The sequence below is a fragment of the Heteronotia binoei genome, chromosome 17 (assembly GCF_032191835.1).
Source record: "Heteronotia binoei isolate CCM8104 ecotype False Entrance Well chromosome 17, APGP_CSIRO_Hbin_v1, whole genome shotgun sequence".
Lineage (NCBI taxonomy): Eukaryota > Metazoa > Chordata > Lepidosauria > Squamata > Gekkonidae > Heteronotia > Heteronotia binoei.
The window spans coordinates 194,405-220,148 of record NC_083239.1 but is presented as its reverse complement, the minus strand read 5'-3'; the positions used below and the strand labels follow the sequence as shown (position 1 = coordinate 220,148).

General features: G+C 41.9%; 2 protein-coding genes across 7 annotated transcripts in view; one reads left to right on the top strand and one right to left on the bottom strand.

Annotated features, from left to right (window-relative positions):
- The window catches only part of DCLRE1C (DNA cross-link repair 1C), a 29,881-nt gene extending 15,485 nt beyond the window's left edge, over positions 1–14,396 (bottom strand). For 2 of the 3 annotated variants that reach the window (XM_060258271.1, XM_060258272.1), the window contains exons 1-4: positions 14,260–14,396; positions 7,027–7,078; positions 6,134–6,218; positions 1,929–1,988 (exon numbers count right to left, since the gene is read on the bottom strand). In XM_060258271.1, coding sequence (XP_060114254.1) covers positions 1,929–1,988; positions 6,134–6,218; positions 7,027–7,078; positions 14,260–14,368 — 306 coding nt within the window. In that variant the 5' untranslated portion in view covers positions 14,369–14,396. The remainder of the gene's footprint in view (positions 1–1,928; positions 1,989–6,133; positions 6,219–7,026; positions 7,079–14,259) is intronic. The other variant, XM_060258273.1, reaches the window with a different exon arrangement.
- Positions 14,397–14,485: 89 nt separating this feature from the next.
- MEIG1 (meiosis/spermiogenesis associated 1) lies at positions 14,486–23,423 on the top strand. Of its 4 annotated transcripts, none has more exons than XM_060258269.1 (4): positions 14,486–14,681; positions 18,384–18,532; positions 19,369–19,528; positions 23,190–23,423. In XM_060258269.1, the coding sequence occupies exons 2-4, from the start codon at positions 18,405–18,407 to the stop codon at positions 23,316–23,318; spliced, it is 417 nt and encodes a 138-aa protein (XP_060114252.1). In that variant the 5' UTR covers positions 14,486–14,681; positions 18,384–18,404; the 3' UTR covers positions 23,319–23,423. The 4 variants fall into 4 exon arrangements, with proteins under 4 accessions (XP_060114252.1, XP_060114250.1, XP_060114253.1 ...); XM_060258270.1 differs by lacking the exon at positions 14,486–14,681 and adding an exon at positions 15,959–16,037; XM_060258267.1 differs by lacking the exons at positions 14,486–14,681; positions 18,384–18,532 and adding an exon at positions 14,723–14,924.
- Positions 23,424–25,744: the final 2,321 nt, after the last annotated feature.

Genomic DNA, 25,744 nt, shown 5'->3' with positions numbered 1-25,744 from the left:
ATAAGGAGTAGCTATCATAAACTAGGGATTTAGCAGCCCTTGCAAAATAGAGACAACATGACAGATATTCCTTCTTTGGCCCATCTATGAAGCTTTTTTCATCCTTTTCTTTAGCTACAGACAATGCTGAAAAGAAAACTGAAAACCCTAAAGTGCGGTTAAAAGAGGGAAGGGGGAAGCAGTATCTGAACACAGAAGTAAAACTGATCAGCCAGCTTCCACACCCAAGATGGCAGCTGTGGATTTATAGTCCAGGCTTCCATTATTTCCATCTACTATGGGGAATATTTTGACATAATATTAAACAGCCAAACAGAATAGACTACTGAAAGCCAGAGTGCCATAGTGCTGAGTATCTGACTAGGGTCTGGAAGACCAGGGTTGAATTCCCACTGAGCCATGGAAGCTTGCCAGATGAATTTAGGCCAGTTACTACCTTACAGGATTGTACTGTGAGAATAAAATGGACAAAAGGACAATGTTTTAAGCCACTTTGGGTCTCTAGGGGGGGGGGGGGAGAAGTGGGGCATAAATGAAATAATCATCCTTTATAATAATAAAATTGTAGCGGTATTGGCCAAATGGAGCTCTCCCATTAGTTGATGCCTGTGCTCCATAAACCATTGGCCCCTCATGCATTAGTCACCACCTCTGAGTTCCCATTGGTTGACTTGAGGTGGGGCACTTGCCCAGAGCCTCTTTCTAGAGCCCGTTGTATTTTTGTTCATAATGGGCCTTATTCCTAGTATAATTCTCCAGACAGACTGGTCATGGGTTCACCTAATCTCCCATAGGCTGAGCTACATGTCACTCAGTCTCAATGGAGAGCAATCCCCACCCTCCAGCCCCAGGACAGAAAAGGACTGAGCCATTGCTTTGCAGATGAAAGGAAAAAAACACACTTTCCTCAATTGGCTGAGGGAGGGAAAGAGTTAGAGAAAGCCTTCCTTTGATTGGCTGATGGAGGAGGAGGGAAAGAGCCAGGCCTTCCCTTGATTGGCTGAGGGCTCCTCCCTCTCCTCCACTGGAAGGGAAACAGCCAGAAACGGGGGGGGGGGGGGGGAGGGAAATGGTGTCCCGTAGCATCAGACCACATACACAGAGAGAGATAGGGAGGGAAAGCGAGAGACAGAGAGAGAGATTGAAGTCCTATGTTTAAGACCAACAACATTAGCAAAGAGAGTGTGTTGATCTGAGAGGTATTACTAAAGGCCTCTGAGGAAGAACTCACTGGGGCTAGTTTTGACTAGGCTGCTAGTTCCAAGTTGATGGGAAATTCCTGGAGATTTAGTGGTGGAGTTGAGGAGGGCATGAGTTAGGGTTTCAGAGCGGGGTCTGCCAGACCCAGGTTCTTGCTGTGGAAGCTGGCTTGGTGATTTCAGACCAGTCACAGACTTTCAGCCTAGCCTACCTCACAGGGTTGTTGTGTAGATCAAAGGGGGAGAGAGGAGAATGATGTAAGCTGATTTGGTCCCCCACCCTACCCCATGTGGAGAAGGGCTCTATTTTTCCTAGGTAGAGGTAGAGGATGCAAGGAGGGAAAAGGCGATGGAAGGCTGAAGTCAGAAGGGCAGATAAGGGGAAGGAGATAGGGTTGCCAACTCCAGGTTCAGAAATTCCTGTAGATTTAAGGGGTGAGCCTGGAGAAGGTGGGGTTTGAGGAGGGGTGGGACCTCAGACAGGTACAATGCCATACACTCCACTCTCCAAATCAGCCACTTCCTCCTAGGGAACACTGCTGCCAGTCTCCAGGTGAGGGCTGGCAATCACTCAGAATTATAACTGCTCTCCAGATGGCACAATAGGGGCGGGGAGTGAATGCCTTCACAGCAAGTGGGGGGCACTCACCCAGAGCCTCTTTCTAGAGCCCATTGTATTTTTCTTCACAACAGGCCTTATTCCTAGTTTAATAATAAAATGACAGATACCTCACCAGAGGCTTCATCAACTAGAGAAATCTGAGTTGGTGTTTCAACTTCCAGAGAAACCTGTGTTGGAGAGAAATAAGAAAAAAATTAAGTGAGTTATTAGAAAGACAGAAATCATATTTTAGGCAAAGGGAATAATCCGTTTTATGGCACCACATGCTAACTAAAAGTAGGACTTCAATGTCATCAGGTAGTAATTGGCCTCCCTTCTTTACCTGTTTAGTTGATTTCCTATTTTCCTTACCATCAAATACTGCATTATAATCTCCAATTATACAAACTTCATCATATTCAAACCTCTGCAGAGTTTGGTGCAGTTTTCCATAGAAGGTCTCTTGTTTTTCATTGGGAGCATATATATTTACCACAAGCATTTTTTAATTTCCTTTCTGCACTTCTACAAAGATTGACCTAGTGTCTTCAGATGTATAAACACATTGTGACTTGAACCTCTCACTTACATAAGCAACTACCCCCTTCTTTTTGTTTGGGTCCAACGCCACATAGGCATTGCCCAATCCTTTACATTTTAAAAGTCTTTCATCCATCCTTTGATTAAATGTGAACCTCTTGCAAACAAATAATATCTAATATTAACCTTTTCAACTGAAAAAACGTTTTCCTCCTTTTTTGTGGCGAATTCAGCCCATTTATGTTAAGAGAGAATATCTTCATCTTGTTCTTCTCCATTACTGCTATATTTCCTTATTCTCATCCTTATTTCTTCTTTTCCACTGTGCCCTCGTCTCTACTACGGATACCACGACCTTTTCCAATTCATGTTCTCCATCTGATAATTTCCCTTTTGATTGGGGGTTTTGTTCTTTGTGTTCCCCATTTCTCTTCTTGCTTCCTCTTTCTTCTTTGTCTTTTTCTTCTTTTGTTTTTCCAAGAAGTCTTCCATTTTAGCTATTGAATTTATATTACATCATTTTTCCTCAAATGAGAACTGATTGCCTTCTGGGAATAACCAACGATAAGTAATTGACTTGCAGAAATTTGGCTATTGGCCTATATTCTATTCTCCTTTTCCTCCCCTGCCATGGTATCTCTTTCAATACATTAACATTTTGTTCTTTAATTTTTAACAGCTTGTCTTTAACCGCCTGCCACACTTGCTCTTTAATTTGCCTATTAAACCTCACACGCACCTCTCTCGGAAGAGAATGTTTTTTAGAGTATATCGAGTTAACTTGATGCACATAATCTATTTCCTTCTCCAAAACCACCTCCTCCTCTAATAATGCCTCAAGAATCAGTGTATTTATGTCTTCATGTCTATCTTCATGTATATTTTGCAGCCTTAAAATATAGGCTGCTTGTTCCATTTCAAGTTTCATTAGTCCATCCCGAAGGTTGCGGACCTAGCTTGCCTGGGAAATTATAGATGTTTGTATGAAAATGCTAGGAGTGTTCAAAGAAAAATTGGTGAGTTGGAATGTTTAGTGTTGGGAGAAAACATAGATATTGTGGGAATTTCAGAAACTTGGTGGAATGAGGAGAATCAGTGGGACACAGTGATTCCTGGATATAAGTTATATCGGAAGGATAGGGAGGGAAGGGTTGGAGGTGGGGTGGCTCTGTATGTCAGAGAGGGTATACGGTCCAGTGAGACTGAGGTCAGAGAATTAGATTCCCTTCTAGAAATGCTTTGGGTTGAAATAGAGGGCCCAAAAGGAAATTTAACTATGGGAGTTTGTTATCGCCCACCAAATCAAAAGATAGAGGACGATTATAACATGATGGAAGGCTTAAAGATAGCGGCTAAATATAAAAACTGTGTTGTAATAGGTGATTTTAACTACCCACAGATTGATTGGGTCAATATGTGTTCTGGTCGAGAGAAAGACATTGAGTTTCTTGATGCTCTCAATGACTGTGCTATGGAGCAGATGGTCTCAGAACCTATCAGGGGTGGGGCGATCCTGGATTTGGTCCTAAGTAATGCCCAAGACTTGGTGAGAGATGTAAAAGTGATCGCACCGCTTGGGAGCAGTGACCATAATGTTAGTGATTTCACCATTTGTATAAATAGGGAGTTGCTCCAAAAGACCAGCACAACCACGTTTAACTTTAAAAGGGGTAAATTCTCTGAGATGAGGAGGCATGTGAAGAGGAAACTGAAAGGAAAGGTAAATACAGTCAAAACCCTTGGGGAAGCTTGGAGGCTATTTAAAACTACAATCCTAGAAGCTCAGATAAAATATATACCACAAGTTAGGAAAGGCACAAACAGGTATAAGAAAAGGCCTGCATGGTTAACAAACAAAGTAATGGAAGCTGTAAAAGGTAAGAAGGACTAGTCCAAGTGAGATTAATAAAACGGAACACAGGCTGTGGCAAATCAAATGCAAGACTGTAATCAGGCAGGCAAAAAGGGACTATGAGGAGCATATTGCAAAAAACATAAAGACCAACAATAAAAATTTATTCAAATATATTAGAATCAGGAAACCAGCCAGGGAGGCAGTAGGGCCCTTGGATGACCAAGGGGTCAAAGGATTACTGAAGGAGGATAGGGAAATGGCTGAGAAGCTGAATGCATTTTTTGCCTCCGTCTTCACTGTGAAAGACGAGAAGTGTTTGCCCTCTCCAGAACCACTAATTTTGGAAGGGGTGAGTCAGATTGAGGTGACAAGAGAGGAGATCCTACAGACAAATTTGATAGACAAATTAAAAACTATTAAGTCACCAGGTCTGGATGGCATACATCCCAGAGTTCTGAAAGAACTCAAAGTTGAACTTGCGGATCTTCTGACAAAAATATGTACTCTTTCATTGAAATCTGCCTCCGTTCCTGAGGACTGGAAGGTAGCAAATGTCACCCCCATCTTTAAAAAGGGTTCTAGAGGAGATCCGGGAAATTACAGGCCAGTGAAAAACAGGGTTCTATACTCAGAGTAAGCCTGGCATAGAGCACCCTGCACCCCTCCACACAAGTACCCCCCCCAACGGGGCCCTACTGAGTCCTTTCCTGCTGAAACCCCCCGAAAAAGATCAGCACAGACATTACAGAGCCGGAGCTCTGACAAACGCGTCTGTTCGTCATTGTGCCGAAACCGGAAGTCCCTAAATAAACTGCTGTTGTTATACTCCTTGGGTCCTCACGTCTCCTTGGTCCCAATGAGGAGGAATCCATTAATAAGGAGGATACAGGGGTGGCTGGGTGCTCTGGGCCCTCCATGCAGACCCTTAACAGAGTGCTGCAGCCAGCAGAAGGCCCTGCTAGGCCCGGCTTTGTGACAACCCCCTAGGTCTTTACGATCAGCGACCCAACAGCTTTTGGTAATACCCGGCCCCAGAGACGTCCATCTGGCCTCAATGAGGGCCAGGGACTTTTCAGCCCTGGCCCCTGCCTGGTGGAATGAGCTCCCCCTGGAGATCCAGGCCCTGTGGCATCTGCTCCAATTCTGCAGAGCCTGTAAACAGAGCTCTCTCACCAGGCTTTCAAGTTGAGGCAGTGGACGTCACTTGTTTGCAGTCTCCCGCCTTCATTCCATCCCAGTGCTATAAGATCTGCAGGACCTGGACAATAGGCCATGTCTGTGAGGCAGAACCTGTCATTTTAGTCTCTATTCTCACTCTGTAGTTTGATTTTATATATTTTAAACTAGTCTTTTCAGGGCTCTTTTTTCTAGCAGGAGCTCCTCTGTCTATTAGGCCACACCCCCTAATGTAGCCAATCCTCCAAGGGCTTAGAGGGCTCTTAGTACAGGGCCTACTGTAAGCTCCAAGAGGATTGGATACATCAGGCGGCATGGCCTAATATGCAGAGGAGCTCCTGCTAGAAAAAGAGCCCTGGGTCTTTTATTGTTTTTATTGTTGATTGTTTTTATGATGTAACACGCCCTGAGCCTGTCCTACCGGAAGGGCGGGCTAAAAAATCGAATAAATAAATAAATGGGACAGTGTTGGGAACATTCTTCTGCATTAACAACCATTCTGTGTCTTTGGTACCTTGAAAGTGCAGGGAGGATGGGAATAACCATAAAGCTCAAGAGTTCAACACAAGGTAGCCTCCTGAAAAATCAAACACGCATTCTCTCTCTCTTAGTAACTCATTTTACAGTATAACATAGGCTGATGGATGACATGAAGCACAACTTCAGGTTCAGAAAAGCAATTAGGTAAATCCTCTCTAAGCCACAATAGAGCTAGCTGCAACCAAATATGACTGTGAGAAGGAACAAAGGAGATCAACTTACAATATGGTTCTCCCAGAATTTATATGTTGGATTATTCAGCAGTAATTCCTTTGTCACAGGAGAACAATACAAACAAACTTTCAGGCTGAAAAGAGAGTAAAAAAAATCAAAACAGCTTAAAAAGCAAAATTTGGATAATTGTTGGGGGGAGAGGAAGGTGTAAAAACCCTTACTGGGTATATTCGAGTCTGTTTAGATCCCCAAAATGATCTCTCACAACTGGAGTTCCAAATGCCAGCACTATTCCTGTTAGGTCCCATTTTTAATTCTTATCCCTTCACTCAGCTCAGGATTTGCCTGCCACCTCCTCCTCCACACTTAGTATTCCATAACTTCTTAGATGGGTCTCCAAAGTCCATTATAATTAAGCACACCAGAATCTGTAATGACAATCTTACCTCACAATCAATGTATATAGTCAGAAATACCCCCTAGTTCCTGATGAAAATACTTAATTCTATATAAATGTAAAGACACTTGGTTTCAAAACTGGGAAATCTGAATATGCAATTTGCTGTTTAAGACAGTACTACAGTACATTCATCTATCAAGTGACAGTGTGCAAGGATATACACTGTACTAAAATTCTCTCCGAGGAAATCTGATGTGGGTCCCCTCCTTTTCTGGCAACAGAATAAAGTTTGCAGAAAACTCTGTTGACCAAAGTTATAAGCTGTTAAATAAGTTGTGGGACTGTTAGTTTTGAAGAAGGATCATTCAAATGGCAATTTATAATGAATAAATAAATGCTGGGAAACTACAAGAGAAAGGGAAGAGTAACGCGATACAGATGGTCTTTTTCTTCATATAATCATAAAAAACGTAATTCCTAGTGCATACTGAATTAACTGCTAGTAATTCTCCTTTGGCAATAATTGGCAGAACTCCTTTACCTGCATGCCAGCCTTCTTTTCAGTGCAGGAGCTTTGAGCCCTTTCATGTGATCTAAAACATTAAATTAAAAAAGATCTTCATTAGAAAACTCTGAACATCCTGCAATCTTATGACTCAACAAGAACTCAGTAAAAATAGATACCAGCACCTGTTTAAAGCTTAACAGGATTCAAACACAAGTGGTTTCGTGTAGCTAGTTACTGGTTTGCTAACGGTAGAGTAATACACAAGGGACAACACATGCTGGAATAAGCAAGCTTTTAAATTACACAAAAATTACACCCTATCAACATAATGATATCATAATGATTATCACTGCGAAGCAGTTTCTTCCTGAAATCGAACATATTTTTTCCTGAAATATTATTCCCAAGGTTTGAATGAAGCAATACTTCTTTAACCTGCCTTTCTCCTCAAAAGACTCAAGGCAATAATTAAAATCACCACTTGAAATTTATTTATTTATTTATTTATTTATTTACTTTATTTCATTCGATTTATATCCCACCCCTACCCCACAGACACTCAAAACCAATAATACAGAAAGACTTTTCTAAACAATTTCACCTCACAGTGGTATCAGAATAAAGGCAGTTCTCTTTTGTAATCAGTTGTAAATTGAACTCATTCTGCCTTCTCTAATAAGATAAAGCCACAGATTAAGACAGACCCAAAACAGCAGCCACGGGAGTATAAATTACAAGTGTAAACAATGAACTCTCTGTGTGCAAGAATGTAAAATATATTGATCTCCAAATGCCTAATTTATATATTTTATATCTTTCTGATACAAAGTACTGAATCACCAATGTGACAATGTTAATGCCTCAGTATTAATCACTCACATAAAGAGTCTTGACATACAGTCCCAGAAAATGTTAAATACAATCTGATGAGTGTAGAAATCAGTCCTATGATGCAAACAATAGTCTTCCTGACGGTTTTTATGTCAATATAGGCCTACAAAGTCCATTTCATATATAGCCTTCTTCGGGGGAATTTCGTTGTTAAGAACATAAGAGAAGCCATGTTAGATCAGGCCAATGGCCCATCCAGTCCAACACTCTGTGTCACACAGTGGCCCAAAAAATTATATATATATATACACACACACACACACTGTGGCTAATTGCCACTGATGGACCTCTGCTCCATATTTTTATCTAAACCCCTCTTGAAGGTGGCTATGCTTGTGGCCGCCACCACCTCCTGTGGCAGTGAATTCCACATGTTAATCACCCTTTGGGTGAAGAAGTACTTCCTTTTATCTGTTTTAACCTGTCTGCTCAGCAATTTCATCGAATGCCCACAAGTTCTTGTATTGTGAGAAAGGGAGAAAAGTACTTCTTTCTCTACTTTCTCCATCCCATGCATTATCTTGTAAACCTTTATCATGTCACCCCGCAGTCGACGTTTCTCCAAGCTAAAGAGCCCCAAGCGTTTTAACCTTTCTTCATAGGGAAATTCCAAACCTTTGATCATTCTAGTTGCCCTTTTCTGGAATTTCTCCAATGCTATAATATCCTTTTTGAGGTGTAGCGACCAGAACTGCACACAGTACTCCAAATGAGACCGCACCATCGATTTATACAGGGGCATTATGATACTGGCTGATTTGTTTTCAATTCCCTTCCTAATAATTCCCAGCATGGCGTTGGCCTTTTTTATTGTTGTTCAATTGCACAGTTGGGTCTGACTCTTTGTAACCTCACGGACAAAGTCACACCAGGCTCTCCTGTCTTCCACCATCCTCCGAAGTCTGCTCAAATTGATGTTAGTTACATCAGTGATGCTGTCCAGCCATCTCATCTTTTGCTGTCCCCTTCTTCTTTTGCCTTCTGTCTTTCCCAGCATCAGGATCTTCTCCAGGGAGTGCTCCCTTCTCATTTGGTGGCCAAAGGATTTGAGCTTCAGCTTCAGCATCTGACCTTCCAGGGAACAGTCAGGGTTGATTTCCCTTAGGACTGACTGATTTGATCTTCTTGCAGTCCAAGGGACTCTCAAGATTCTTCTCCAGCACCACAGCTCAAAAGCATCTATTCTTCTGCACCCCTCCTTCCTTATGGTCCAATTCTCACAGCGATACATTACTACTGAGAATACCATCGCTTTGACTATACAGACTTTTGTTCGCAGGGTGATGTCTCTACTTTTTATTATACTGCCTACGTTCGCCATAGCTGTCCTCCCAAGGAGCAAATGTCTTTTAATTTCATGGCTACAGTCACCATCTGCAGAGATCTTGCACCCCAGAAATGTGAAGTCTGTCACTACTTCCATGTCTTCCCCTTCTATTTGCCAAGGTGTGATGGGGCCAGGTGCCATGATCTCAGTTATTTTGTTGAATTTCAAGCCTACTTTTGTGCTCTCCTCTTTCACCCTCAACAAGAGGTTCTTTAGGCCCTCCTCACTTTCTGCCATTAGAGTGGTGTCATCTGCATATCTGAGGTTGTTGATGTTTTTCCTGTCAATCTTAATTCCGGCTTCTGCTTCATCCAGGCCAGCATTCCACATGATGTACTCTGCATATAAACTAAATAAGCAGGGTGACAATATACATCCTTGTCGAACTCCTTTTCCTATTCTAAACCAATCAGTTGTTCCATATCCCATTCTGACAGTTGCTTCTTGACCCTTATACAGGTTTCTTAGGAGACATGTGAGGTGGGTTGGTGCTCTCATCTCTTTAAGGACTTGCCACAATTTGTTGTGATCCACACAATCAAAGGCTTTAGCGCAGTCAATGAAGCACAAATAGATAACCCAGCGAATGCTGGCAATTTGATCTCAAGTTCCTCTACCTCACCAAAATCCAACTTGAATTTCTAGTATTCCTGAATCTTATACTGCTGAAGCCTAGCTTGTAGGATCTTTAACATGACCTTGCTGGCATGTGAAATGAGCGCAATGGTGCGATAGTTTGAACATTCCTTGGCATTACCCTTTTTTGGGATTGGAATTTAAATTGATCTTTTCCAACCCTGTGGCTACTGTTGCGTTTTACAATTTTGCCAACATAGTGTGTGCATCACTTTAACAGCATCATCTTTTAGGACTTTGAATAGCTCAACTGGGATATCATCATCTCCGCTCACTTTGTTGTTAGTAATGCTTTCTAAGGCCCATTTGACCACACTCCAGGATGTCTGGCTCAAGGTCAGCAATTTCACTGTCATGGTTGTCAAGGACATAGAGATTCTTCTTGTATAATTCTTCTGTGTATTCTTGCCACCTCTTCCTAATCTCTTCTGCTGCTGTTAGGTCCCTACCGTTTTTGTCCTTTATCAAGGCCATCTTTGCACGAAAAGTTCCCTTGATTTCTCCAATTTTCTTGAAGAGATCTCTTGTCTTTCCCATTCTATTATTTTCCTCTATTGCTTTGCATTGTTCCTTCAGGAAGGCCTCCTTATCTCTCCTTGCTGTTCTCTGGAAATCTGCATTCAGTTGGGTGAATCTTTTCTTTTCACCTTTGCCTTTCGCTTTCCTTCTTTCCTCAGCTATTTGTGAAGTCCATCAGACAGCCACTTTGCTTTCTTGCATTTCCCCCCCCTTGGGATGGTGCTGATTGCTGCCTTCTGTACAATGTCACGAACCTCCGTCCATAGTTCTTCAGGCACTCTGTCTATCAACTCTAGTTCTTTAAACCTATTCTTCACCTCATGGCTTCCCCAGTTTTCTTCAGTTTAAGCCTGAATTTTGCAATGAGTAGCTCATGATCTGAGTCATGGTCTTGTTTTTGCTGACTGTAAGGAGCCTCTCCAACTAGATGGTATCTGACTTCACAAAAACTGTGTAAGATTTACACTAATATGTCTTAGAAATGTTGGAAGTGCACCAAACAAAATGGTACTTGTTACTATATGTAATGGTGAAAAACTACTGGAAAATGGTACATGAAATGTTACAGAAGGTTATGAAGACTCAGATATATTTCAAACCAGAATTTTTTTAATTGAACACATTTCCTGAGGACTATTCTAAAGAGATGAGACATTTGTTGGCACATTTTAATACTTCAGCTAGAATCCTTCTGGCACAGAGATGGAAATCTCAAAAAATTCCCACGAAAATAGACTTGGTGGGAAAAGTTTTAGAGACAGCAGAGCTGGATTTTTTATCTCAGTTGATAGCAGGGAAATCTAAAGAAGCAGCAAGAAAAAATTGGATGAAATTGTATGCCTGGTTGGACACTCATGACTCTTAAGATTCTCTGGTGTGATCTGATTTTTTTTCTTTTTTCCTATACTTTAATTTATAATACTTAGAATTATCAAACTTATTTTGATTGAAATTGGTAAACTATTAGAAAATAACTAAAGATTTACATTATAATACTTTAAAAATGGAATATATATAGCTTAGTTAAAAATAAGACATACTTAAGAAAATATAGTAGAATTATCCTTTTGTTTTTAGAAGTATTTTATATAAAACAAGACCAGAATGTATTGTGTTTTTATTCCCCTCTTTCCCCGATCCCAATTTTCTAAACTTTTCTGAAACTAATAAAAGCTTTTGAAAATTCAAAAAAAAAAAACAGGCACTCACCACGACGTTCAAAAACAGGAAAATTAGTTTATAATCCAACCAGAGGATACACCAAAAATGATAAAACAAAAAAAACCCCCATATATTCCCACAACGGTTTTATAATCCACAAAAAATAGAGCTTGCAAAAACCCAAAGGAAAAAAACCCCAAAGAAAATAAGTTTTACGTCTTCCCAAGATAGCTCCTCCTTATAATCCACTAGAACTGTGTCCTTCCTGTCTATTTAAGACCAGCAAAGCTTTATTCAGTACAACAGAACAATCTTCCATTCTCTTCTTTTCCAATAAATTTTGAGCATTTAAGACCAGCAAAGTTTTATTCCAAACTGCAATCTTCCATCCTTCTGATAATGAACTCCCACAAGCAGCTAGTACACCTCACCTCTTGATGAGCTCACTTTTAAGCTTCCACTTTAAGGTTTTAGTATTGACATTCAATGGCCCAAAGGACGTCCGGCTTGCCTCGACCAGGGCCAGGGCTTTTTCGGCCCTGGCCCTAACCTGGTGGAATCAGCTCTCGGTGGAGGTTCAGGCCCTCCAGGATTTGTTACCATTCTGGAGGCCCTGTAAGACGGAGCTGTTCCATCAGGCCTATGGCTGAGGCAGACAGGCGTCCTATCATTTAAACGGGCCCCACTGCACTGATTCCTTGAAACCAATATAACCGGGATTTGAACACCTAGGTTGGGACAAGTAAGGTCTTGCATTTCTTTGTTGCAATGTTGCTTTTTGCATGCATGCCTGCCTTACCAATAGGCAGAGGAACTTCATTAAAATATTTCCAAACTGTGTCTCTTTTACAGCCTGCTGCCATTAGAGGTTTTCTCCTCCAGGGAAAAAATAATGTGATAAACCTCGGGTTATACGCACAAAAGATCCAAAGTCTTGTGGAGTATTCTGCTCAAAAAGTTTCACTTTCATTTTTACTGCTTGCACCTCCCTCCTCACACTTAAGTTTCATCTTGTGCAGATCTATTCCACTCCAAGCAATCTTTTTCTATTCATTGAACTTTTTGAAACTTAGCACTTAAGGGGCTGATTCTCTGTACATAAGTTTGTAGAACAATGAGACTAAGGTCTTTTTCTCAACTCTGTTCATTTTATAACATTTTTGCTGTGTAGAAGAGGCATGTGATCTCTGCAGACACAAATTAGTTTTGAGAACTGCAAAACCCAGCATCCGTGGTCTGAGATAATGTCTTGTAGACAGAGAAACTGCCCAGTAATCTTATAGAAACCTTTGGAAGAGCATAACATTGTGAATGGATTAATAGAATTTATTATCTAAAAATTAAACATTGCATGAATATACAGCCTTATGCTTCAGAATTAAAAACTAATCCTTATTTCATGATGGAATAACCTTTGGATGATAATATATTTTCCTCAAAAAGCATTTTATTTAAAAAAATCTGATTTAAATTAAAATAATTCAATTTTTTTTTTAAAAAAAGCATTGATTTTTATCCACCCTGATTATAATTTAAATGTTAATAAATGACTTAAACTTTGGAATAAGTTTCTCTCTCTCCTTATGGGGTTCTTGCCAATCATCCCTCCTCTTACTGAACCCAGTGGGAATGGGAGTCCTAGAAAAGGTTTCTCTACTCCAAAAACCCCCTAAAATGGCCCAGTAAGGGTTGCCAGGAGTTGCATGCACATGTGCACACAAAATACAAAAAATAACATTGGGGGGCTTTTTGTAGGCAATCCCGCTAGGGATGAGATGGTCACTCCCTTCATCACTGAAACAAACACTGGTGGCTCTGTACAAAGTAAAGCCATAAAGAACAGATTTATTTTCATTTCCATAAAACACAGCAAAAGCATCATGGGTCAAGTGTGACACTACCTGTCACAGGCTGAGAGTCAGTGGCAGAATATCTGAATTAAACGTAGACGCTCTCAGGTTCAGTTCCCAATACCTCCAGTTAAAAAAGATCAGATAGCAGACAATGTGAAAGATTTCTAAGGGAGGCTCACTGACAGTCAAAGTAGACAGAACTGACTTTGAGAAGCAAGGGTTTGATTTAGCATCAAACGCTTTATGTACGGAGGGGGCGTAAAGCACCAGCTTTGCATTTAGCTGCCTGCTTCATTTATACTCCACCTTTCTCCTGCAGGGGGACTGGAAGCAGCTCTCACAGTTTTTGTTCTGGCAACAACTCTGAGGTAGGTGAGGTTTAGACAGGGCTGTAGTCCCTAGGGGGTGCTGCAGATTCTATGTGCCGCAGATCCCCCCCCCCCCGCTGGGTTTAGTATATGAGTGGCCCAGGGTCACCCAGCAGTTTCCATGGCAGAGACGGGATATGAGTTCTCCAAAAATCCCAACATCAACTAGCACACTTGGTTAAAGGGAAAGGCAGGTATCAGCAAATGTTACCACTCCTGTCACACCAACGGCAGGTTTTGAGAATAAGGACTGGATTTCGCATTTAGAAAGAGAGATCAGTAAAAGGCACATCACATCCAGCCACGCTGTCCACAAGGCCTCCCCCCCCCCCCGCAAACAAAGGCAGAGGCGACGCCGTGAAAGGCCGGCAGGGGCCAAGGTCGGCGCATGCGCGTTGTGTGCAGAAGCTCCCAGGGTGGCGAGGAGGACCCGGATGTGATGCGGGCGGCCGAGCTCAATGGCCGTTCTATAGCAAGCGGCGCCGTTGCCCTCCGAGCAGCGCGGCCTCACCCTTGTGGCAGTGCGACAGGAAGTAGGCGCGGGCTCGGAGGTTGTCCCGATCGAAGCGGTCTATGGACAGCCACGGGTACTCCCGCGTCCTGCCCCCGAAGCTGCTCATGGTTCTGTCCGGCGACTCACTTCCGCCCTGCGTCGCCTCCTATTGGTCAACTCCGGCCCAATCACCGAAGGGCACCCGGATCCCTCAAGCCTGACGTCATCCCGCGAACGGCCCCTCCGGTTCAGCCAGGGCGGCTACAAAGACAAGTCCGCTGGAGATTAATTGGCCTTTATTAATAATAGGAAAGAACTGCAGTCTCTACACGTGACCTCTGACCTTCATTTCCTGCTGCGTCGAAAAGGCCGGGCAGCGTGAGCAGCTGCTTCGCTATTGGCCACTTTAGGCCGCCTTCTCAGACGCGCCTGTTTGATTGGTAATTTAACGCGGCGCCCACCCCCAACGTCGCTCGCATTGGTTGGAATGATATAACGGAAATGACGCCAGTGGTTGCTAGGCTGCTTGGCCGCCGCTGCCATCCGCCGTTTTCAAAAGCGAGAGGCGCGGCGGTTGAGCCGTTCGGAGGGCGGGAGGACGGCGGCAGGCGAGCATTAAGAGCCACACCCGAGCCGGCTTGGTTGCTCGAATGGGCTCTGCTGGGTCGCTTGTTCCTTAAGCGGTAGGGACTCCCGCGCGGCGGGCCTGGCCGGAGGGTTTTGCACAAGTGGCCTCTGTGCCATAGATGCAATGCCAGGCAGCGGAGATGCAAACTTTATGAAGGACGCAGCAAACAAAGACTTTTTAAAAAAACGTAAAATATGATTAGAAGTTCAGCCCCCTTGCAGTAGTGGATTCAACAGTCTCCTCTTCCTCTGAGTTGTTATGCCAAAATCTGCAGACAATGTCGCAGTTTTGAGTATGCCCTTGTTCCGGTGTGGGTGGGTGCAAGTTACAAACCTACTTTTGATTTATTGACATTCATTGCAGAAATCTCCTGGGCAATGCTTTAAGCCTAAGATCCAGAGGAAAACATGAAATGGCTGGGCATTGTGAGCTGTTGTACATAAGTTGCTTCATGCGCTGGTCAGCCAATAGAGAAAACAGACTTTGCTCTGTAGCTCTTGTGTGATTGAGCAAGCCTGGCAAAGCAAGCTGTGATGCAGAAGGAAGCAAGAGAGAGAAGGAAGCAGGTGACAGTGAGGTGCTAGTGGGCCTGGTAGGAGCCCTCTGGGGGCCTGATCCAGCCCTTGGGCCTCACGTTTGACACCCCTAGTCTAGACCCACATCTTAAGTATTAAGGAAATTTCAAGAAAGTTGAGTTATGCTGACTTGAGATCTTGCTTAAGGTGCCTGTGGACTAACACAGTGCTGTGCTATTTCTACTAAAACAAACACAAATTTAATAATGTACAGATACCAACCATTTTAAAAGGTGCAGAGTTTCATGTGATTATGTTTCTAAATGAAATTTGCTCACAAGTTAAATTTTAGAGTGAACTTGTGATGAAGTGTATCACTTCAGATTTGCACACATTAACCAAATGGGAGTCGTGTGACATGTTAAAGACAAACACACGTATAGTGTTAGCCCTTAAAGAGCTACAAGGTTATTTTTGTTTTGGTTTTGCTACAGCAAACTAACAGGGCTTCTGCTTTTACTTTTGTTTCATTCATTCCTGGTTTAATGTGTCTAATTCCTGCTTCTTCCTCCAGATTCTGCACGATGTTCTAATGTATCAAGATACAGTTTTCAATGCACACATAATCACTGGATATTGATATTGCTTTTCAGGTGGTTCATGTCTCCTTAGCACTTGTTCAAAACAAGATACAATGGGAAATACTGAGAGAAAAGGAAATACTGACAACATGGCACATATTTGCATCATGTTGTTTAATATATATATGATGGCATGTTTAAAATATCAACTTAAGAACCCAAAAGTTAAGGAAATCAAAATATTAGGGCCCAATAATTCCGTGTCTAAACTTAACACAAATACAATCAAGTATATGAGTGTGTGTTGTTTTATATATATAAAACAAATAAAAACAAATATAGGTCCACGTAATAGCCTCAATTCAAAATAAAATATATTAATCCCAAAGATTATTGACCCTGACCAAACATGTTTCAGTCAACTGGCCTTCCTCAGTGGTCAAACAATATTGTTACAAAATATCTCCAAAATAGATCCAAATATTTTGAATGCAGTCTGCATCCAAGAGTAATGGAATAGTGCCACTAATGCATTACTATTGGCTCCAGACGACATCCAAGTGTCTATCTGTTTTTTTGTCCAGGAGACAAAGGTACATTATTGAACTATTATTCAAAGAAAGCGTACCTGACCATGGCAGCATGTTATCCAGAATAAGGCCTCTTATTTATATCTCTGCCTTAGTTCACAGATATTGATTATAAAACAACAAGCCTATAGCTAGGAATTTTTTCTTCAGGGGGGGGGAGCTGCCAGGTAGGGAGATCTGATTTAAAGGCGCTAATTAAATTAGCATCATTAATTAAATTAAGACAACTGGGGATGGAGAGGTGTGTGAGAGAAAGCAATAAGGCTGCAGCAGCTCACTGACTCCCACCTTGCTTGCTGCCTTCTCACTTGGAGCTAGATCTGTGCAGTGTTGCCCACTTTCCAGCCACCATGGAGGGGATTCACCTTGCCTCTGCTGCAAAGCACTTGGAGAAGCTGAATTCCCCCGACCCCTTCTTCTGCCACCTCTGCTACCCCCTTCCAGGAGGCAAGACAAGATAACCTCCCCAGGACCAGCTTCTTTGGGCGCAGGGAGCGCATGGTGCTAAATGGTTCCTAGCACCCTGGGCACACATGGTTCCGTTTGTCCTGCTGGCTGGGCTCTCCCAGCATGGCCCCTGCTCTCCATCCTCCCCTCCTTTCTGTGTGCCCACTGCAAAAGGCCAGTTCCCTGGCCCAGTATGGCAGTATGCCACTCATGGTCATGGGGGGGGGGGTGCCTGATGCAATGGGGTTGCTGCCTGCTGCGCCCTCCCTGCTGGATATGGCCCTGCAAAACAGTCTCACCTTGGGCTAAGTTTAAGAAATGGCTGTTATTGTAACGTCTGGACCTATTTTGTAACAATATAATTTGACTACAGAGGAAAGCCAATTGGCTGAAACTCGTTTGGTCAGGGTCAATAATGGTCCATCTTTGGGATTAATACATGATTTTATTTTGAATTGAGGCTATGCTTGGGTTTATATTTGTTTTTATGAAATGTATAACAAATATGAGTATATTATTGTATATTTGACAATATTTATTTTTAAATTTAGACAGAACTATTGGGCCCTTATAGTCAATTCATTTTAGGTTAAGTTCCCCTCCTTTTGTCTTTTGTTATAGCTTAAATATCACCTAACCCTGACAATGCAACTTTTTCCTAAATGTGATGGTTGCACAAATCTGCTTTGATTTTTAACCAGCAATTTCTGAGAATACGCATGTGGAGTTCAATTTTAGCAGCATAGCTTTTAACATTGACTATACAGACCCAATTCTATTACCTCTCTTTAAAGTAAACACTCAAACTTATTATTTTAAGATAAGTTTTGAAATGTGACGACTGAAGCGTGTCATTTTTTCTTTCCTCTGGTGGTGTTTTTCACCATGCCTAGAAAACTTCTAAATTTTCAGCTGAGTCATCCTTTCTATACAGCAATTTTCAAGTCCGCTGTCTTCCTCCAGTTAATGCTGTGGCGGAATTTATTTTGGGTTGGCCCTCTTTATGATACTAACCATATTCTTTATGGTCTTAAACATACTCTTAAATGTACTCTTTATTAAATTGGCTACAAGAACTCTTTCTGAAAGTTGCTATTCTCTTATGAAATTGGCACTAAGTTTCTCAGACATCTACTAATACCTTAAGTTTCTATATTTCTCTCTGAGCTGGCCTTTATAATTATTTTAGTGACAATGAATAAATATCAAGGTGGATTCTTGGGTTTAAAAACTAGATTCTTGCTTTTCCAGAACTTGCATTTCCTGGAAGTTATTTACATGTGCATGCAGGCAGAGTAAGAGATTCAAAGGTGCTTCTAGTGGTGTGTGTGAAACTGCAGTAGAATACCTTAGCAGTATGTCTGTTGTTTTAATTTAATAGGGTCTCTCTGCAGGAGTTCATATGGAAAATCACTTTGGGTTCATGGATACTAACACTGTACCTTGTACATCTTTTTCCTCTGGAGAGGCACTTATGACAGAAGGGGCTGGTGTGTCCTGCTGTAGAGAAGTAGATAGCATTGAAGAAGCGTAAGTGGTCATTATACAGGGTCTTCGGACAGTGTTTTGCTCACCCATTTGTGGATTTACACAGTATAAGTAAATAGTAATACATTGCATCCCAAGGGCTTGGTGAGTAATATTGCAAAAATTGTATTTCTTGCAGTAGTGAAATATGTATTTCCTAAGTCACAGTCTGTGTGACAGTGAAAAGTAGAAAGGGGAGAGAATGCAGTGCAGGAGATGGTCTGTAGAAATATAGTGGTGGGCTAGAATGATCTGCCAGCATCAAAAGGGGACAGAATGCAGATGCTAGCCTCTGCCCGTTTAGGCATAGACACTGACACAAAGGGTGGGGAAATGGTACTTTAAGGACGCACACCCTCATAGCTCAGTCCTTCAACATCTTCCAGTTCTTTCACCAATGACTGGGGACTGCCACTTTACTGTTGAAAGGATCCCAAGGTGAGAAGGAATTATTTTTGGAGATTCTTTCCCTTCAGTGCCTGAAGGATCAATAGAAAAAGGAAAATTGGACTCCCAAGTTTGTTTGCCATTGTCTCCCCCCCCCCCCCCAATCGTTTTGACACTAGAGCCTCAGTTCTTCCTTGTGGAAGCGACAGTTGTGAGATGGCATAATTCAAACTTTATATTTGTGGTGCGTTTGTTACATAAAGTTTTTTGTAATTGTTATGGCTTACTGTTATTTTAAATTCATAAACTTTTGTTGTTTGTTTCCAGTTTTTATAAACTGGAATTCATTGATCATGTTTGTATGATTCATTCCTGTCTTTTTAGATCAACATCCAGTTAGTATTTTTACATTGATACAGCTCTACTTTTGTATATTTTCCATTTATCTGTAGCAAATTACCTGGTGACCTTTCTGGAGCCGGTGCCGACATTAAGCCAAAATCCATACGTCGTGCCAAAACATGGTCAGATGAAGTTGAGAACCTGTACAGATTTCAGCAGGCTGGATATAGGGATGAAATTGAGTATAAACAAGTGAAGCATGTTAGCATGGTAAGCCTTGATAATTCTGCAGGTGTGATCTATCTGTAGTGAAGTCTCTAGTTTTTAAATGTTGTATGTAATACTGCTGCACAAATATGTGAATAAGGCTGCCTTGGGGGCTTGATTCGGCCCCTGGACCACATGTTTGACACCCCTGCAAAGGATGGAATGGTGAGTGCTGCTAAACTCACTTAAAAGGAAAAGGGTGGGGTAGAAATCAGCCTATTCAAGTTCCTTAACTTAGACCTTGGAGAAGTATGAAGGAAGAAATATTGAGGGTGAGGGCAGGATTTAGAAATTGTACCTGTATAATTCTTTGCAGGCCCTTAGGTTGTGTTATAATAATAAAACAAAGTTGAATACTGAAACAGCTACCAGTTTTGACTCTTTATATAATGAGAAATTGACCTTCTGAAGGTAGATAACTGACACCCCAGTTCTAAATGCATTGCTTGGCAATAGGTTCCACTGGACAGAATACTAAGCCAAATAAAATTGTTATTTTTGGTACTCTTTTAAGTGTAAGACGTAAATTGTGGTGGGTGAACACTGACTCCAGTTTAAGACATTTGAGTTGAGATTCCTTAGTTCCTTGTTGTAGAACCAAGCTCACAGGTGTTTCAGCTTTCATGGTTCATTATAAGGATTGCCAGTTATGTAAATCATGTTCAATCCCATAGAAAGAGTTGTGACAGAGTTGCCTACTCACTCATGTGCTTTTAGTTTTCAGCGGGCTTTCTTTCACTTCTTGTGTGGAATATACTGTTTTCCTAAGGCATATTTTGTTGCACAATCTAATCCATTCATAGACAGTGGGTCTGGCACACAGGGAGTGTGGTATTGTAGTTAGACTAAGACTAGGAAGGCCCTGGTTCAAGTCCTGACTCTGCTTTGAAACTCACTGGGTGACCTTGTGCTAGTTGCTGTCTCTCAGCTTGTGCTGTATCAGCACAGATTGTGAGGCTAACTTTGGACAGGGAGACCCACGTATGCCTCAAATAGATAGCATTACATACAAAACGCAAAGAGGCATGGAATAATAAGAGTGCTGTATAAATAACAAATGTGGAATTTCACTCTCTTTCATAAAGTCATATTTTGCAGGAAAATTATATATGATTAAGATATAGTATGGTAATCTTTGATTAAGATTTGTGAGGGCCTCTAGGAACTAGAAACCAAAGGCCTCCGGCTGGCCATTCCTTCTCAGAATCCTGAACAAATGCATGATATATAAAATTCATAGGTCAGAGGTCAAAGAACTATGCAATGTGCTCAGAGGGCCTGTGTTTCTTGGAAGCCATTTCTGAGTCTGATGGAAAAGTTCTTGATAATGGAGTCGTTTAAAGAAAATCTGAACTCTCACTGGGTATGTGTTTGGGTCCACCTCCAGCAGCTGTTCAGATCCCATCCTTACGATTAGAAAAGTGCAGAAGCAGCTCTTTATGTCCTTAAACTGTGGCAGATTCTCTCTGCCTTTTAGAAAATTAAATGCCTGATAGTTTAGAAAACTGAATGACCCAGGGGTTTTTTTGTAGAAAAAGTCCAGCAGGAACTCATTTACATATTAGGCCACATCCCCTGCTGCCAAACTAGCCGGAACTGTGTTTCTGCTCAAAAAAAGCCCTGCTGCTACACTTGACTAATTATCAGGAGTTGCACATGTAAGAAAAAAGACTTCCCATGTTATATCTGGATCTCATAATGGCACCTCAAACACGAACAACATTTATCCCACCATAAGCTGTTGTATGTCAGAGCTGCATGAAAATCCATTAGTTCGATTCTTTTAAATTCACAACAGGGAGAGGTGGGACAGGTATTACAATGCAGGTTTAGTGCACAATCCAATAAGAACTGTAGTCAGTTCACTCAAAGGAGGCAAGGGCCACTCAGAACCATTGCTTGGTTGTCAAAGTAGGATTAACATAAAATCTAGTGCAAGATAAGCGGATACACTAGTACTTCTTCCAGCTTCTCGCATTTGGCTGGGGATTCTTTGTAGACCTTTCTGCTAGGAAAGGTGGCAGTGGTGTGTCCCCTTCCTGTAGCAAAGAAGCTGGGCTAAAAAATTGTGGTTTCTAGGATGCCTTTGGAATTGCCAACCTTCAGGTGGGAGCCGGAGGTCTCCTGGAATTACAGCGGATTTCCAGATGACCTAGATCAGTTCCCCTGGAGAAGACAACTGCTTTGGAGTGTGGACTCTATACACTCCACTGATGTCCCTCTAGTCCCCAAACCCTGCCCTGGAGGGTCTATTTTCCAAATCCAGGTATTTTCCAGCCAAGTACTGGCAACCTTAGTGCTTTGAAGATGACCTGAGGAACTGATATATTTATGTTTTAAAGTCTAGCAGTGAAAACGAGATCTGAGTGACTTGATCATTAGTTGCATTCTAGGTTATGATTCTTTAGACTATCCTGCTTTTCCCGTTTCTCAAATATCATGTAGTCTTAAGCTTTCTGTGTTTTGTTTTATATTCAAAACTGGAACTTTGGAAAGATAATATGAACTACAAAGAAGCACTTCCAGGGCTGTATTAGAGAGTCCAAGACTTTGAAGGGGCCTTTAGGTCTCTAGTTTGGCTCCTTGCTTGATGGAGGAGATCCAGAGCTAGAGCATTTGACAAGTGGCTCTGTTTGAAGACCTCAAGCCTGTGCAGATAGCTGGTTCCTTGTAAAACTGCTGTGAAAATTAGGAATTTTCTTCTAATGTTCAACCAAGAATTGCCTTCCTTTAACTTTAACTTTTACATTCAATGTAGTCTTGCCTTCTGTGGCAGCAGAGAACACATCATTGCAGGCTTACATGGGACAGCCCTTCAGGTATCTGAAGAATGTGACCATGTCTTCCTTCAGTCTTCATTTCTCTATAATTAACATATTAGTTTCTTCAACTTCTATGGGGACTGTCTGTTTTCTGATCCTCTGACCATCTTTATTCCCCTCCTCAGAACCTGTTCCAATTTATCTGCAACTTTCTTAAAGCTCAGCGCTAGATTTAGTGCTCCAGATGAGATCTGTTCAGTTCAGACTCCATTGGACCTATTATTATTTGTGGCTTGGACACTATACTTTTAATGCAGCCCAAAATCCCATCTGCCTGCCTGCCTTCCACGGTTGCATGACTCTGCTAACTCATGTTCCAGCTTGTGATCACTGTCTCTTTCATGTGTACTACTATCAAAGTTATCTTCCACTCTGTATCTGTTTTTGATTACTTTTGTCTGAATGCAGAAATTTGCATTTGTCTGTACTGAATTTCATATTGTTATGTTTCAGTTCAGGTCATTTTGAATTTTATTCTTGTACTGTATGGTGTTTGCTGTCCCTTTCTGTTGTGTATCAACTGCAAATTTGATACAATTCCTTCCATCCCTTCATCCAAGTCACTAATAAAAATGTTGAAGAATACCAGGCTTTAACACCCCACTTGAGTTCCCCTCAGGTTATTGGTGGGTTTTTAAAAATGGTTGCATGCATGCCACTGTAGGGTCAAGATGTGGAATTGTGCACACCACCTTTTGTATGCATAGCTCCCAGATCCAGCCATGGATACGTGTGCACATATCCAGTTAGACTGAGGCTATTGATATATGGATGTAATCTCTTTTGACATGTCAGTAGATTCATGCCAACTGAGTATCTTTTCCCTTGCTATTCTGTGGCAGGTTGAAAGGTGGCCAGAAACAGGATTTGTGAAGAAACTGCAGAGAAGGGACAATACTTTCTATTATTATGACAAGGAAAGAGAATGTGAAGACAAAGAAGTCCATAAAGTTAAAGTTTATGCTTACTGACTTTGGTTATGGCTAGCTGTTTTTTTTTTATAGAGAAAAATTATCTGAAATTGTTTTGTGTTCTGAGTGAATTCTGAGCAATTAAATGGATTTTCTGAAACTAAATAATGTTTAAATATTGCTGAACTCTTTCTGCAAAAGGAAAAGCAAGATGATTTCTGAAGAAAGAATCTTGAGGGAAGACCTGTCCCAGTAGGCCATGGGAGGGCAGCAGTTGCCCCCTCCCCCCACCGCACTCGCCCTTGCCCCCCTCCTCTGCACTGCCCTCCCTTCCTCCACCTCGCCTCCTACCAGGAGTGCAGCGGGGGGGGTGGCAGCAGAGAAGGGGTGGGGGCAGTGGATGCTTTTGGAGGCCATACCATACCAAATCTTTAATGGCATAACAGTTGCAAATAAAAATACACAGAATATAAAAATTTAAACATTGGAAATAAAATCAAAATGAAATTGAGCTTACAGATGCATTCATACATGGTCAGATTTAAATTTAAGGATGTCAGCCAGAAATTTTGCCACAGCCTCGCTAACTTCCCCCTCAGTATCGTTCAATAAACAATAACAGGGTGGCAGAATAGACAGATCTGGGGAGAAAGAAAGCCTGCAAAATAAATCTTTACGGAGATTATGATAAAAGGAACAATCAAGCAATATATGCTGAATTGAGTCAGGAATATTCGCTCCACAGGAACAGAGTCTGTTGCCTAAAGGGACTTGATATCTCCCTTATAAAACTTTGGAGGGAAATGCATTTAGTCTAGCCAACATAAATGCCCTGCGATGACTTGGAATGGTTAAGTCTGATAGATAATGGGGCATTTCGCCGCAGAAAGCATAAAGACCTAAGGAAGCTGGGGAGCAAATATAAGGGTCTGCTGGACATAGTTTCGTTTCCTCCAACAGTCTCAATTTAATACTTTTGAAGATATATGACTCATCAGAAGTAAAAAAATCATCAATCTCTAACGCCAACTGGTTAAGTTTGGACATAACTGCTGACCAGGATGAAATATAGGGGTCTCTTTTCATACAATCAAGAAGACTGTAGGATCTGTTCTAAAGTGAATTTTGAGCCAGAATTTAAACACTGCAATCCAGGCTTTTGTCTCCACCAAAGACTAACCCACTTCAGAGCAGAGAGCAAAGTAGGACACACATTTTGGCATACCAAGAATTTGTCTAAATAATGAGGCTTGAATTCCCTCCACTTTCCTGGTAAATGCTGAGATCCATATAGGGATACTGTAGAGAATTTGGGCTAGCGTTTTGGCTTTGAACACCTTAATTGCTGCCGGAACTAATTGGTTGCCCCTTGCAAAGAAAAACTGTTTAATTTGAGTAACCGAACATTTAGCCAAGCTGACAGTGTTGTTACAATGTGAAACCCAGCTTAATTTGTGACTAAAAGTGATCCCCAAGTATTTAAAAAAAATTGTTTGCTCAATTGTTGAGTTGCGCAAACAAAAATGTTTGGAGGCACTTGGAACCTGCCCTCCCTTGCCACAGAAGGCTTCCATGATAAGGGAGGGCACATTTGCCACCCCACTGCCCCATGGCAGAACCACAGGCCTGGGAAGGCTGAGTAGAAGCAGCATGGAGGTGCTCAGAGCCTGCCCTTCCTTGCTGCCACCTTGCTCACCCTGACAGGCATAGGGGAGGGGGCCAGAAAACCTGGCACCAGTCCTGAGTGGAACAATTCCCCTTTCCCACAGCTGGGTTACATTCTGTTTTGGTTAATTCATCTTTGAAGGCTGGAATAATATAGAATGAGGGGATCAAGTGAATGCTATCAAAACCAGTAATACCATCTGTCACCAGCCTCCCTTGGCCACACTGCTTACTGTGGCATGATAGAAAGAAAGTTACCCTAGAACACATGCACATTTATTGGCTGAATATACGTACATTCTCTGTGTACAGTCATGCTGGCAAATGATTTTTAATATAGACCCCATTTTCAGCTGACTGGGTCCCATGCTCTTTAACTTGTTCATAAATGATTTAGAGTTGGGAGTGAGCAGTGAAGTGGCCAAATTTGCGGATGACACTAAATTGTTCAGGGTGGTGAGAACCAGAGAGGATTGTGAGGAACTCCAAAGGGATCTGTTGAGGCTGGGTGAGTGGGCGTCAACGTGGCAGATGCAGTTCAATGTGGCCAAGTGCAAAGTAATGCACATTGGGGCCAAGAATCCCAGCTACAAATACAAGTTGATGGGGTGTGAACTGGCAGAGACTGACCATGAGAGAGATCTTGGGGTCGTGGTAGATAATTCACTGAAAATGTCAGGACAGTGTGCGTTTGCAATAAAAAAGGCCAACGCCATGTTGGGAATTATTAGGAAGGGAATTGAAAACAAATCAGCCAGTATCATAATGCCCCTGTATAAATCGATGGTGCAGTCTCATTTGGAGTACTGTGTGCAGTTCTG

What these genes read in the sequence shown, in the direction of transcription:
- MEIG1 (XM_060258267.1), top strand. Translation starts at nt 14,743, where the DNA reads ATGACGCCAGTGGTTGCTAGGCTGCTTGGCCGCCGCTGCCATCCGCCG. An exon ending in GGTCGCTTGTTCCTTAAGCG is followed by an intron (nt 14,925 to 19,368) that starts GTAGGGACTCCC and finishes ATTTATCTGTAG; the next exon opens with CAAATTACCTGGTGACCTTT. An exon ending in AAGTGAAGCATGTTAGCATG is followed by an intron (nt 19,529 to 23,189) that starts GTAAGCCTTGAT and finishes ATTCTGTGGCAG; the next exon opens with GTTGAAAGGTGGCCAGAAAC.